At 39.3% G+C, this 14,768-nt stretch overlaps 2 protein-coding genes across 3 annotated transcripts in view; both read right to left on the bottom strand.

The window, feature by feature from the left end:
• Positions 1-563: 563 nt before the first annotated feature.
• LOC140943821 (mitochondrial substrate carrier family protein G-like) lies at positions 564-9,802 on the bottom strand. Its single transcript, XM_073392932.1, has 5 exons — positions 9,326-9,802; positions 6,813-6,871; positions 5,252-5,371; positions 2,824-2,998; positions 564-2,407 (listed from the first exon to the last, which is right to left on the bottom strand). Exons 1-5 carry the CDS (start codon positions 9,588-9,590, stop codon positions 2,067-2,069), a joined length of 960 nt encoding a protein of 319 aa, XP_073249033.1. The 5' UTR covers positions 9,591-9,802; the 3' UTR covers positions 564-2,066.
• A 2,356-nt stretch (positions 9,803-12,158) lies between these two features.
• Positions 12,159-14,768, bottom strand: part of LOC140942714 (3'(2'),5'-bisphosphate nucleotidase 1-like) — an 8,258-nt gene continuing 5,648 nt past the window's right edge. For both annotated transcript variants that reach the window (XM_073391687.1, XM_073391686.1), the window contains exon 5: positions 12,159-13,707. In XM_073391687.1, the coding sequence (XP_073247788.1) occupies positions 13,151-13,707 (557 nt within the window). In that variant the 3' untranslated portion in view covers positions 12,159-13,150. The remainder of the gene's footprint in view (positions 13,708-14,768) is intronic.

The following is a 14,768-nucleotide window of genomic DNA, read 5'->3' as shown; positions in this document are numbered from 1 at the left end:
ATTTGGGCATCCCGGGATGGTACCGGGGGATGCCCAAAACGCTACAGTAATATGAGAAGGGGATGCCCAAAACGCTAGGGATTTGGGAATGGGGATGCCCAAAACGCTGTGACACCGCCTTCGACGCTTCAACTTTTTTCCCCGCGTGCGTACACTTTCAAAATCTCACGCTACGCCCCTGAAAAAGGCCTCAAGTTACCAGTGTGGACAAATAGTTAACTTGACTCTTGTACGGTTCATAGACAATCGCCCTTCTCTTCCTCGACAAGAATTTGTGTGAGCGAGCGGAGAGTCGGGCTACCAAAAAATGAAATGAAGTTGTACAAAAATCCATGGCTATTAGGTCCAAGAACTTGTGTAGAGTGTTTTCACTCACGTGGCCAGCATCTATGCATATTTATTGGAACAAAAGAAATCGTTTGCGTAGGAAAAGATTTCAACTCCAACGGGATTGGTTTGAGACACCAACATGGCCGCCGTTTCATTTTTTTAGGATACCAATATGGCCGCCGTGACGTCATGTGAAAACACGCTATTGTCTCAGTAAATTAAAATCAACTGGCAAGTTTTCTAAAAAATTGCATTTGTTTGTAAAATGTATGACATATAGCGCTTAGCGCCTAATTTCTAATTAGTCTAAAGAAATTTGCATATGTAACCTTCACGTATGGTTATACCTTTTAAACTGTAGCTATTTAGTACAGTGCCCAAAACCCCTTGCAGACGTATCCGGGTATTTTTGAAAACGAAGATTTTTTGCTCCGTTTTGGCCTTCCCTCTACATGTAAACAGTTTTTTCGGCCGCCAAAAACGCAGGTTTTCGAAAACAGTCCTCAGAGTGGAGTTTTTTTAACAGCCGGCTTATCGTTTTCGTATGAAACGGAGGTTTTTAAATAATTTTCATGATACAGCGCACGCCCTGTAGGGAATGCTATCGTTGCTATTCCATTGTTTTAGCGTTTTGATGTGGACCGGCGAAACGATTCGAATGCGCCACGTGCTGACGCGTATCTTTTTAGAAAACGGAGAGAAAAAATCAGTTCTCCGTTTTCAAAAATATCCGGAAACTTATGGACGGGGCCGGCCGCCTAAAGCCTTGCGAAGCGTTTTTTTTTTTACCCGCTGCCTAAAATAAACGATGTTCAAAATATAAAATGTGATCTACTATGTAATTTAAAAGGTAAGAAAAGAGGTCGATTAAAGAGGATGTTGCTTTGAATTTTTCCTGCATTCGTAGCTTTATCCTTTTGTAAAATTGGAAAACATTTATTATAGCGTTTCCAACGACGATATCTCAAATAGTGACACCGTACACGCATATGATTTGATAATTCTTATTTACATTTTTTTCTCTTATTATATTGTATTATAAAAATAATTTCATATTCCGCCATTGCAGCCGCCCTTGAAATTCAACAAGTGCGTTTGAGAAACTTTACTAATGAACATGGAGGAGCATATGGAAGTAATTTACGCTAAGCTGTGCTTTGTCTATGCTTTTTCAAAACCAGCATTCATAATTGAAAAATCAGTGTAAGAAGTTGTATAAGTCATTTTCAGTGGCGAATCCAGACCTTCCCCCTCCCCTGGATCCGCCACTGATATTGATAGTAAGGCTATGTTCACACCGCTATACCCGCGGCAAGGAAAGCTATCCAATATGTATAGTACGAACAGCAACGGCACTGAACTGGAACAAGTTGTTCACACACATCGAACATCGTACCAGAGCAGGTGGCTGAGAAGGTTTGGCTCTCTACATCCTAATCCTGACTCCTGAATATTTACTTCCGTCTCAGTGGACTCAAGTTCTCTTTCCTACTTATTCACTTCCGCTACGGTCCGAATACCTGGTCACACCACATCAAATTGTGGCAGTGAAGCTATCCGATATGTGACGCTCCAATTTTCGAGATCGGCGCGCGGCGGCAGCTTGGCTTTGTTACAGTAATCGCACCGAAATCACCGTCCTTACGTGTGAACAGAGGCCCTATCAGGCATGCGCCGGAGGAATAGCTAGCTATCAGGTATAGTGTAAATATAGCCTAAGTAAAGTGTCGTTTTGTCTACAGTGGTAAATACTTCCTCATTGTTTCAACTACAAAAAATAGCGTGGCATTTGCAGGAACAGAACGCATCAGACAAGGTGTGAACCCTCTGTAGAATCTTTTCCAGCCACCTTCGTTATGGTAAAGTTGCTTTATACAGTCTCGTATACTCTTGTATCGTCTCTTTTCCACAACGGAGTCGTCAGCTTGCATAGATGACTTGACAACATCCGTGGGATATGTTAGGAACCAATATAGGAATCCCCCTGTTCCCCCTGCTGCTAGCAATGCCATGGGAGACACATCAAACACTGTTCCTCCCTCGGGTATCGCCATAGTACGGCTTAGTTCATAGAAGCCTGTAGGAAGAAACAATATAACTTACAAACTGGCTCTTTAAGTGCTTAACATAATGATGAGGCGATGACGAGAACGGAAAAAAAGCAAAAGGGCTTAGGCTACCATCACACGGCATGGCAACGGACGAGTATTCGAGCCCACGTTAATGTGTGATGTTGGGAGTATTAAAGTGATGGAAAAACAAAGGAATATTCCAAATCACATACAACAGTAGGTAAATTTATCACTCGAACCATTGTGAAGAGTGTTTGACTAAAACATCAACACGGGATTTTCCAAAGGTATACACAAAGGGATTTTAGGGATAGGTCCTTTACAAGAAGGGGTCTCTTGCTTAGGAATCAGTGAACAGCGTTTAAAACTCAAAATTAAAAAGAGGCTGTCTGGACCTGTTTGATTGTACCATGCAACTCACCAAAGAAAGCAGAATTTGCTGGGATATTCCTAAGCCATGTAGCAGGCAGGCCTTGATAAGCTCCACGAATTCCATGAGTCTTAACTATAACATATGCAGCATGAAAGACATTCCTGTACATGACCGGCTCCCCCGACTTTGCTCGGATAATCTGAATCTGCATTTTGGACTTAAACTGTGGAAAAACAAAGCGCACAGCGTTTTCAAAAAGTGAGCTTTCGAAAGACATTGCTCGCTTGAATGATGATAGTTTGCTCATGAAACTGGTTTACGGCTGGTTCCGTAAGTGGGAAAGGTGATAGCCTGTGAGCAAGCTCTTTGGGGGACTCTACGATCGGTGGGGGTGGTGGAAAGAAAAACGAGGACGGAATTCTGCTTGGTAAGCTGCTACCAAGTGGCCTCTTTTGTCTGCTCGAAGGGGAGGGGGGGGGGGGGGGCGGGGCGGGGGGAGTTGGGAAGAAAAAACGGAGCTGGGAATCCTGCATGGTAAATTGCTACCCAAGTGGTCTCTCTTGGCTACTAAGGATTAGCCACTTTTTCTCATTGGATAACATTTTTTTGGCCATACAGTAAATCCGTTACTGACCAAGCTTGCTCAGACAGGATGACTGGATATTGGCTAAAATACTGTATTTCAATGGTGGTCTTATCAAACAAAAGGTGTTAAAACCTAAATTGGAATTTCAGAAGGGCAGTAGTTAAATGTAGGTTTCTATGTTAGAGAGTGGGATTTGTTGTATTATTATTTAAAGCAAACTCTGTTTGGCCAAAATCAAGTCCAGATAGCTCTTAAAGGGCTGACAACATATGCTGGAAGGATTGGGCGAAGGGAAATAAAGTGCTTTGATACCAACTGTCCAGTGATTGCACAGCCTGGAGATACCAGAAACGTGGGACTGACATATCAATTTATGAAAAAAAGGTTTCCTGTTCCCAGGGTTGTAGATGCTTGGTGTTAGGCACTTTGAGTTCACCAAGTCAACTACAACCTGTACAGTGAAGTACAGAGCGGTCAACCAGATTCATCTCAGTCATTTATTCACTAGCCTAGGCGGCCCAGACTCTATATGGGAGTTTGTTGGAATTGAGAATGTATGGAAAGAAACAAAATATGATCACAATTTTTGAAAAACATTTGCAATGAAAAATGACTCAACTTGTGTTTGTATCATGTGTTTTACTACCTGTTTGCTTCTAGGTGAGCCATTTGGAAGCCATTAACTCAATAAAATGGCTTCCAAATGGCTCCAGATGTAAACAGACAGTAAAACACGTAACAAAAACACAAGTTGAGTCACTTTCATTGCATATTTTAAAAAAAAAAATGGACTTTAGAATGCATTTGTTTCTTTTCATATAAAATTAAAATTCCACTGAACTCCCATATAGCGTACGGGCTGCCTGTACAGTGTGGCTTATTAAAATCAGGCTTGTCTGAATGGAATAGCCTGTTTACAGAACCCCTAGTTTCTCTTCACAGTCCATTGAGTGAGCGTGATAAAAAATAAAAAACCCAGGGGGATTTATTGACCGCCAGTGCAAGGGGGTAGGGTGGGGGAAGAAAGAAAAGGAAAATAAAACAGCGTCTGTGTACAGGCTAGAAGAGAAGAATAACAAGATTTAGACATCATGGGTTTGTATTCTTGGCACAACCTTGAAAATCAGAGGTACACCATGGTGAGGCATTTCCCTCATTTATCCCCGGCTACAGAGGAAACAAAATGAAAATGGAACCAAAGGAATCTCGGCTAGCTGTTCAATTCCCCACAACTTGAAATCTTACTGGCTCCGTTGAAATATGTCAAAAAACCTCATGGCACCCAGGGTTAAGTCAATTATATATCCAACTTGACAGTTCAAAGAAAAGGTAAAGCCTGGTTTTCACTAGTGACGGAGTCGTAGTCGTAATCAGAAGTGTAGAGCTTATGATCTAGTGAAAACAGCATCCCGATTCTGCTTACAGCTCTATTGCTGTAATACATTCCACTTTTAATCTAGTGAAAACCAGATTGTCTGAGTCAAAGGCAGAAGTGAAAGAACTAAACCAATCACAAAGCATGGGAACGTACTTGCATTGTGATTGGTTTATCCTTCCACTTCTGCTTCTGACTCCGACAATCTGGTTTTTGCTAGATCATAAGCAGAACATAAGTGTCGCAGTCGTAAGCGGAGTCGGAAGAAATGGAAATGTTCTGATTCTTCTGACTCCAATTCCCGTGCACTTACAACTCTGCTTATGACTACGATTTTTTATTTTCACTAGGTCATAAGCGCTCTTACGACTCTGACTATGTCTCCGTCACTAGTGAAAACCAGCCTTAATGAAATAAAACCTGATTATGACAAGACAGAATTTTAAAATTCATGGGTTTTGGTGAAAGTTATAATTAAAAGCAGTGAAGAAAAAGCAATTAAATAATTATCTTACCAAATCAATTGGACCTTCAACCAATGCAGCAACAGCACCTGTAAACATACCACAAAGGAAGTACTCTGGAGAAGAAAGTCGCTGGCCTTGGCGATCCTTCCCAGCAAAAAATGTAGTAATCTGTATGACAAATGAAGCAGTTTTAGTTCTGTCCATAATATGAGTGCATTTTTGGTTGGGACGAGGCATTACCGGCATTCTGTGTAAAAGTATTATAAAGATAAATTAAATCACATTAATCTAATAATACAGAACCATGATTTGATTCAATAACTGGGCTATCTTGTGCAGAGTTTGGCAGTAAAAGTGGTCATAATCTGTCAAAACAAAAACAACAACAAAACCCACACAAATATTTCTATTGAGCCAGTTGATCATTGCATGCTGACTGCTAAATTATGCATGGTAAATTGGTTTGAATCATGATACATACCGTGTTCAAAAATTGTGCGAGGAAAAATTTTTTATCAAAATAAAAAGTGTTAATTTTTAAACAATCAGGACGAATTCCACAGCACTACCAAGGTGCAACTAGATATGAAAAAAGATTTGCTGGTAACTGATGTTAAGGGTGGGGTGGGAGGAGAGATACTCAGTCCAAATTAAGAAGAGGGCTGCTGTCCAGGTGAATAACCCTCTAACCAGCAAGTTCTATATACTGGTAACTCCTAAAAACAATCTACCTTATTATTTCTCCTTTATTTTCGCGGGACTTAAATAAATTTCGCGAAAATTTTCTCGGCAGATTTCGCGATCGCGCAGAAAAATTGTGTTTGCAGGGAATTTAATTTCGCGAAATTGACGATTTAGTGACTTTCTTTTTTACAAAAAATTGTACGTTAATCAACAATTGAAACAAAACCAATATGCTGTCCCTTAGCGGCAGCTGTATTCCTCTAAAAGTGTCTTACAGTAATAAAAAAAGTCTTCTTGTTCTTCCGAGTCATTACCGAGTATCAAGAGTATCATTACATGTCCTTTCTAGGAGATCTCAAAAGAACCTTCACTCTCTTCAAATAGATCCTCAGGGGGAAGACTAAACGATTCATCTAATAGTTGGGCGATGCCAGCCTTTTCCCACAGTTTAGCGATGTGGCGCCTACTAATATCACTGCTGAGATGGTTGTACAGGTCCACCAACCATGAAGCGTGGAGAGGTTTCAGGGCTGTAAGTCTCAAATCGACGTCGACCTCACCATTAGCATCACCGTTTCCTGGGTTTATCTGTTTCTGTACCTCTTCGGAATTCCATGTGGTAATTTTGTCTTTCATAAAGCGCTTCGCCTCACCGTTAACAGTCAGAAACACAAATGCATGATTTTCTATGTCCATTAAATTTCGCGAGATCAAAGTTCGCGGTCATTATTTTTCGCGGGTCTTTAAGTTCGCGAATTTTTTAAAATCGCGAAAATCGTGAATTTAAGAACCCGCGAAAATTAAGGAGAATAAGGTAGTACATTTGCGTCAGTGAGTTGCAGGCCTAATAGGTTTTGCATTGACTTCAAGCTATAGTCATTGTGCTCTAGATATAACTTAAAACAAGCAGTAACAACTCACTAACCTGATAATAGGATGTAAAAAGAGTTGCTCTAAAAAACATCTGACCGACAATAGGTGAACCTGCAGTGATTAAAAAGACTGTTCATAAGAAACAGGCCAGTATTCTCAATGGTTTCCACTGTTTTTTTTTCTGAATAAATTGCTCTTAAACAACCAAAAATTACTATTTTAGGCTAAATAGTGATCACTAAAATTCCCAAACAAACCCTTATAAACTTGTATGCATCAAGGGTTCTAATTAACATGCTCATGGGACCTGAATTGAGTCCCTGATCTGAAATGTCAAAACCAGGACCAGGGGTATGGCCTGAATGTTTGAATACAGTCAAACCTCCTATAAGCAACCACCAAAAATGCGAAGATTTAGTGGCTGCTAATACGGGAGGTGGTGTCTTAGTAGAATCAAACCACAGGGGTCTCTTCTAAAGAAGAGGTGTGAACACATCAGATTCTTCATTTTGGAGAATTCATGGCTTTCCTGACAGTCATAATGTTCAACGATGGGATGTTTTATACATTTATTTTTTCTTTTACCATAACAGTTACATGGTGATATTGATGAGCAATGCAATGTTTCTGTGAAAAATATAATAGCATGCTTTGCATTATTGTCGACTGAGCTTAGCCTAGGGAACTTTTCGCCTTGAAGGACCTTTCAATTTATGCTTATCCAGAGTCGGCATTGCTTCTAAAATGGGTTCTGGACCTCAGCATTTCTTTTTGTAGCTTACAATCATCAAATGATCATGTTTTATTTTCTCCTGCCCCACCTCATAAGTATGTTAGTCAGCCTGGTTAGTAGGGCTGGTCCACATTACTTGGCTGGCTCAGGTCATGCCTTATCTCCTAAAATACTATTGATTGATCCTTTCATAATAACAATGGAGCCAGATGATGACTATTGGGCAATTCCAGAAAATATCCATACCCAACCACGGACGGCTTCCATGTTTTATCCCCCCCTTGCCTTCGGAAATTCCAAAATGTGTTACCCCCCCATGCCCTCAGAATTCCATAATCGTGAACCCCCCCTCCCCTTCAGAATTTCCGTTTTTTTGGAAGTACATTTTCGACTTAGCAACGCCTATATGAACAAACGAACATGAATTTATACCTCCTCAAGGCTGTGATCTAGCGGCGCCAGGCGACAAGCCTTACTCTAACCTACCGCTAGTAGCCAGGCTGTGCAAACTCCTTTTTAGGTCCGAATTTGGCTATAAAAATAAACACCACTAACGGCAATTTTACTCCTCTTTGTTTTCTTGTGCTGTTCTGACGTTTACAAAGCAAAATAGCTCAAATTCAGATTGTTAAAATCTTTCGGCGGTCAACTATACCGTCGAGTCGTGTTGCGTCCTTTTATACGTCATGTAGTGTGCACGAAAAGTGTTCTAATCTGACAGGCGTTCCTTGGAAGCCAGGGACTGGTGCGAGTTTTTTTACTGCTCGTTCATCGGATGGGAGTAACAAGAAACTTGCAAGCAGTAAGATACATATTCAGCTTTTTTTTCATGTGACAAGAAATTCATCAAGGTTAATGTGAAACCCACGTTTTACTGTTCACTTCTATAAGTTATGAGCGTAAACACGTGTCTGATCTATCGATGCTTGTCTTCTGCTTCCGCGGTCATACGTTCGTGGTTTATTTACGAACTACAAAAGTCCACAACAATAGCGTTTTCAAGGAACTCACTCTACACTTTCTACTCCAGAAATCCCACCTGTGGAATTCCCCCATGCCTTCGGATTTCCAATCGTAAATACCCCCCATGCCCTAAGAATTCCATAATCTTGAACCCCCCCTCCCCTTCGGAAATCCTAAAAGCCGTCCGTGGTATGGTATGGATATTTTCTGGAATCGCCCATTTCAAGCTACCCACATAAAACCATTACAGATCCACACGATGATGTGGCCCAATTTCAAGAAGTATTCTGTTTCCAAAAGGACCCTTTTAACTGGTAATCGGACCTCCCTTTTTACCCAGCCTTCAAACACAGACGTATTTCCGGTCGTCGCTCATAGACATCCACAATAACCCGTTTTGCAGACGTCACGCAATATTTGCAATTAGTAATTTTTTGCATATAAACCTAAAAACACCGCTTTAGCTCGATTTATCATGTAGAATTTAATAAAACTACGAACTTTCGTGAGGATTTGTTGCAAACTAATAGAGATATGGGGCCTGCAACTTGGGGAAAAGGCAGAGAAAAGAAAATGAAATGGGGAAAAGGAAATGTATCGCTTACAGGCAATTACTGACTGCCCGTCACGAGGCCACGTCATACATTTCCTTGTAAGAATTCGCTTGTTAAGGAGCTCATTTATCCTTTAGTTTGCGACAAATCCGTGTGAAACTTAGTTTTACCAAGTTCGATCTGTGGCCATGGTGGTGCTTTTTTGATAAATAAAAAATACGTACGAAATTTTCAATTTTGCGTGTCATCTGTGAAACGGGTTATGTTCAGCCAGATCATTTTTATGAATCATTAGGAATTGCGTTCACCACTTACCGACACCTTTATACAATCCTCCAATTCCTTCCCATTTCATTGTTTTCACGAAACAATCCAAGAGTCCCTTGTAGACCGGCCGGTCAACAGGTTGTGTTTGAAGACGAACTTTTAGAGTGTCAAACGGATGACCGACCAAACAAACAGCAATACCACTAAATGTTCCGGAAACTATATTTTTGATTGTCCTTCTGATAAACGAATTTTCGCTGGTAAACGTCGAGACCTCGATATTTTCTTCCAACTCTTTGTTTGAGTCCGCCATGATGAACTACGTAGGTCTGAGCAAGTTACGGGTTTGCCTGTAAAATCCCGCATACAATGATTCCCGAGAAAGTTTATATTGTATCCAGATACTTGCACATTTTGCTGTGTTGATTCACAAAAAATTATTTAACCCCAAATCAGAGGACGCTTGTCAGTCAAATCTTCATAAACAAATCGAAGAAAGCCCTTCATTCCGCTTTACAAGCAAAAAACTTACCACGATCCGGGTTACGACCCGACCCGTTGACCCGCGTCAAATGGAGAAGAAAGGGAGGATGAAAAGCCAATCAGAACTTAGCAAGTAACAAAGCGCACCAATCACGGCGCTGCTCACATGGAGACGTAAACCAACGGCGGGAAAAGTCAGTTGTTATTTCCAATATGGTGGACAACACGATTGCAGCACTTTTTTCTTCCTTTGAACAGAAGTTCAACTGTTTAATTTGCTGGGCACCAAGTCTCAGGATGATTTACGGATCTTGTCAGCATCGTTTGTGCGAAAATTGCTTATATGACAAAGAGGGAAAGAGAAGATTAGGGCTTGAAAGATGCCCGACATGTCAAAGAGAAAATGTCTTCCCTTCTACGCGACCGGATGTGCCTGAGGACAACATCGAAATACAAGTTCATCTTGGCGTAAGACGGTGCCCTCATAATGGTTGTAAGCTCCAAATGTGGCACTGGGAATTACAAAACCATTTAGAGTAAGTACAGTAAAGAGTAAAAAGTGATGTTTGAGGGTTTCAACACGCGCACGATTTTAATAAAAGCTGCATGGTTGGAACCTGAAGCGAAGCTACAGCTCGTGAAGTCGATTATTAATTTTAATCGTGGAAAATGTTCTAGAAAACGTTTTAAAAGCATGTAGTGATTGCATCGTAAAATAAACATACATAAATGTACGAAAATCAACTCAGTAGCTTCGATTTATAAGCTTGTTTTGTTTTTTACTGTAGATGACTGAGTGACTTGGCACATCCCACATGGGGTGTTGCGAAAACCCCGTGTACAGTCACAGGTGTCCCAAGCTCATGTTACGAGTGTGTTATGTAAATTACTTTCGCACCAGAGAGTCGGTGTCGCGTTACAAACGACCGTTGAGACTTTGTATGAGTAATAAAATACTGAGGTCTGCGAACGCTAAATTTCATTATTACTTTTGGAGAAACTGCAGAATACCCTGGATATGTGGATTAGCAGTTATCCCTCTTATGCGCCTTTCTCGCTTCACTAAAACGATGAATTCATCCCACAAACACAGGAATATATCAAAAGTAAGTCTCCTTTATTTATTTTGTAGAAAAACAGTAAAAATAATGATATTTAGCATCCGCACACCTCAGTATTTTATTTTTCATTATTACAAACTCTCAAAGGTCATTTGTAATGGGACACCGGCTCTCTTGTTAGAAAGTAGTAAACTTTACTTTTTTTGCATTGAAGGATATGCAGATTTGTTACCAAGTCACCAGACAGAACAAAAAAGGTCAAGAGGAAAAGCTTGTATGATTCAGAAGAAAACAAACCCATGACACTGAGAAGTGGAAAAAGACGTTCACTTGAACTTACACATAACAAATCAATGGAAGAAAGAGAGACCAGGTACAAATTGCGGCCAAGGAAAAGAAAGACTGTAACAAACTAGAGTTGGTACAAGTGTCCAACACTTGTGTACGAGAATGGAAATTTTTTTTACAAAGAGTATCACTATAATTTTATGCCTGATGCCACAGTGCTATGCAAATGAAATACATACATCATTGTCATTACTAGTACCACTCAATATTAGAATGAATCCCTTAGCTACTTTCATGTACACTGTAATAACACTCTATTTTATCTTAGATCGAATTTCAGAATATATATAATAGTATGGCAAGTCCCCAAAATTGTGTCCAGTTAAACTGGTATTGTAAAGTTGCACTGGTCCATGTTGGAAAAGGGAGCACCGAGATTAGTTTGTTGAGCACAAATAAATTTAACATATTTATGCAGAGAATCAATTACCAAACTTCTGGAAGTAGGGCAGTGAAAATGTTAGAAATATCACAAGTAGAAGGCTTGTAGCACAAGTTTCATTAACTCAGGAAACTTGATTTATGGTCAAAATTAATAATATGGGAAAGAAAAGAAAGAGGATGCCTCCTGGGCTTTCTCTTCTATGATACTGATTCTGATTTTCACTTAGAAAGAAGACAATGAAAGCAGTCAGTAAACAAGCTGCATAATAATACAATGTAACAATCATTTTAAAACCATTAAATGCACCTATCTTGACATCTACAGATTTGCATAGATTGAGTCAGTCCAAGTTGTGTGGTCAACAATGTCTGAAGCAAGACATTTAAAAATATTTTATTTTGTTATTGATAAGTCAAGTGACTTATTATTATTATTAAAAGTGAACATGATCTTCGCGGTAGAATGAACAACTTAAGTGGTTGAAAAAGAAGGCTCACTCTCATATCTCATGGTTCGCACAGGCCTTGAAAAAGCATCATGTCCTTGAAAATTGAAGAATTGTGGAATATCCTTGAAAAGTCCTTGAATACTTTTGAAAGCTCCCTGAATAAAAATAACCTTTGTTAAAAAAAAATTGTTTTGCGCAAAGGAATGATTGAAAGCACAGCAATACACAAATTTTCTTGTTGTTTATGAAAGTGTTTTCCTATGATTTTGGTGTTTCGGGCATAGTTCATTTTCTGTTATTTGAAGTACCCCAGGTATCGTGCCTTAATGAAGGAAGGTATTGCAATAAGTGACTCCCTCTCCATCTGCACATTGTAAAGGTCTTTACTTCATATTACTGGGGAAAAGAAGTCCTTGAAAAAATGATTTTAGTCCTTGAAAAGTCCTTGATTATTTCCCAAAAAATTCTGTATAAAACATGTATCTTTATCTGCAGTTCAAAATATGATTCATTTCATATATTTCAATTCTTACTCTTTATATTACTTGTTAAGGGGCTGGGTAAACAGAGGATATACATTGTAGTATCTTAGTAGTTAACCTCAGTACCCAACTAACAGTGCAGCGTGAACTTATGACTACATCAAGAAAGGAAAAAACCCGGAAGAACCACATGTAACATAACAGAATATACACATGCACAATATAGTGTGATACCCACCATGATTGTCATTGTCTCTTCAGAAGATAGGACTTGGCTCACTTTGCAAAAGAAAATCTACTCAATACATAGATTTTTATGCTTGTTAAGGATGTTTTGGCACATGTCATCATTCTGTTCTAAGTATGTGACTCAATATTCCAGAAATGTGCAAAAGTTTAAAACTTAAACTCACTTCAACTACATTGGAAACATGACTTTTCAAGTCGTCAGTTTCTTGAATTTCACTACGGTAACAAGGCAAGTTAAAAACTGTGGTTCTTTTACACTTCTGTAAGTCTAATGCTTGTATAACAGGGTAATAGCAGATCACCCAGTTACATAAAACCCCAGCATTTTCTAGGCTATTTATTGAAAAAGCTACCAAGAGGTTTTCAATAATTTATTTAATTCACTTAACTGCTACACCAACAAAATTACCATTGCAGTTAGAGTTTTCCAAGCAAGCTGCTTTTAATAGTCTCTGGAATCATACTAACATAGAAATCATGATCCTTTAATGATGCTAGCACACCAGTCTTATTAACGTAACTGTCTGCTTGACCATCATATTTGATATGCTCTCCACAAACATCTGTTAGAGTGCCATTCACAGCCTCCAGTAATGCCTCACAAGCACAGGTATCCCAACGTTTACATCCAGCACTAGCGAAAACATATGCATCTGCTTTTCCTTCAAGCAAAAGAATGACTTTATACCCAGCTCCACCTGCTTTCAGTATCTGATCAGGTTTCATTGCTTCTATCGCATCTACCACAGTCTTGTTTAAATGAGAACGTGTTGTGGTGATGATGCGCCGTCCAGTGGGTGGTGGAACATGAGTGAAGCCAAATGTTCCTAAGCCTCTTACACCCCACATTGTTCTTCCTAATTCAGTTCCTTGCATTTCTTTTTCATAGCCATAAAAGGGTTGGTGGATGACTCCTGCTATAGGCTTGCCATTCATTGAAATGCCAATAAGGACTGTTACATGATCATAGAGACCTTTAGTGTTAAATGAAATGTAAAACAAAAAATTAATGTAAACCTTGTGCAGCTGTTATGAAATAACAAATTAGTAGTAATTAATTAATTAATATTGATTATTCTAGTGTATTATTTGTTGATACATAATTATCAACGTGGGACTACAGTTTGCTTATAATCATGGGTTATAAGAAACAATGTAGGAAACCATATCCCTTGTACCACTTGCAACAGTCACACACGACTTTGACAGCTAGCTTGTGCAAGGGGAAGAGATCTTTCAAACCAGACCCAACTGAGCATGATTCTGTCAAACAGGCCAGAGAAATATGCAATTGATCATGTTATTCTGACCAGAAAATGCCAAACTCATTGCAATCTTGATCCACTAAGCACCCATCTTTAACTTCCTTGAAAAGAATAACTCAAAATCCTTGTTTAAGAGGCAAAAAGGCCTGGAAAAACAGCTGTATCTAGAAATCTTGCCTTCTGTGCATGCCTAAACATAGGAAGCTGCAATGTAGTATCAGGAGCAAAAGCCACTTTGGGGGAGGTTTGCCTCTTTTTGGTTGTAAATTGAGTAGACGTTCAATGGCTGGATTATCTTCAACTATTGTTTTTTGGCAATTCCAGGTGGAATTTTAAATTACATAATACTCTTGAAAAATTAACTTTTAAGGGTAATTAACACAATAATTGAGCTGCAAAACTAACATTACAAGTAGGACCCCACCTAACTGGCTGGAACAGTTATTCAGGTAGTCAACTCAGGGGGTAACAACTTTTGTTATAACATTATACACTTAATGTCAGATCCCGAGGGAAAGAGTTTCCCACGAGTTCACCTAGGGAAACATCAGGACTTGAGGGAAAACAAAACTAACTGGTTTCCGGAAGGACCTGACATTAAGTGTTTTGTTAGATTTCTAGACTTTTACTTCAACATACTTCAACAGCAACAAAAGAATATGCTTAAACGAAGCAAATCAAAACAGGCAACTTGGTACTTATAAGAACACAAATTTAATTCTCAAAACCACTCACTGAATGATTTACAAAGTACTATAACTTTGAAAATC

The sequence above is a fragment of the Porites lutea genome, chromosome 7, assembly GCF_958299795.1.
Source record: "Porites lutea chromosome 7, jaPorLute2.1, whole genome shotgun sequence".
In the NCBI taxonomy this organism is placed as follows: domain Eukaryota; kingdom Metazoa; phylum Cnidaria; class Anthozoa; order Scleractinia; family Poritidae; genus Porites; species Porites lutea.
Note: the sequence above shows the minus strand (reverse complement) of the source record. Positions and strands in the feature narration are given on the sequence as shown.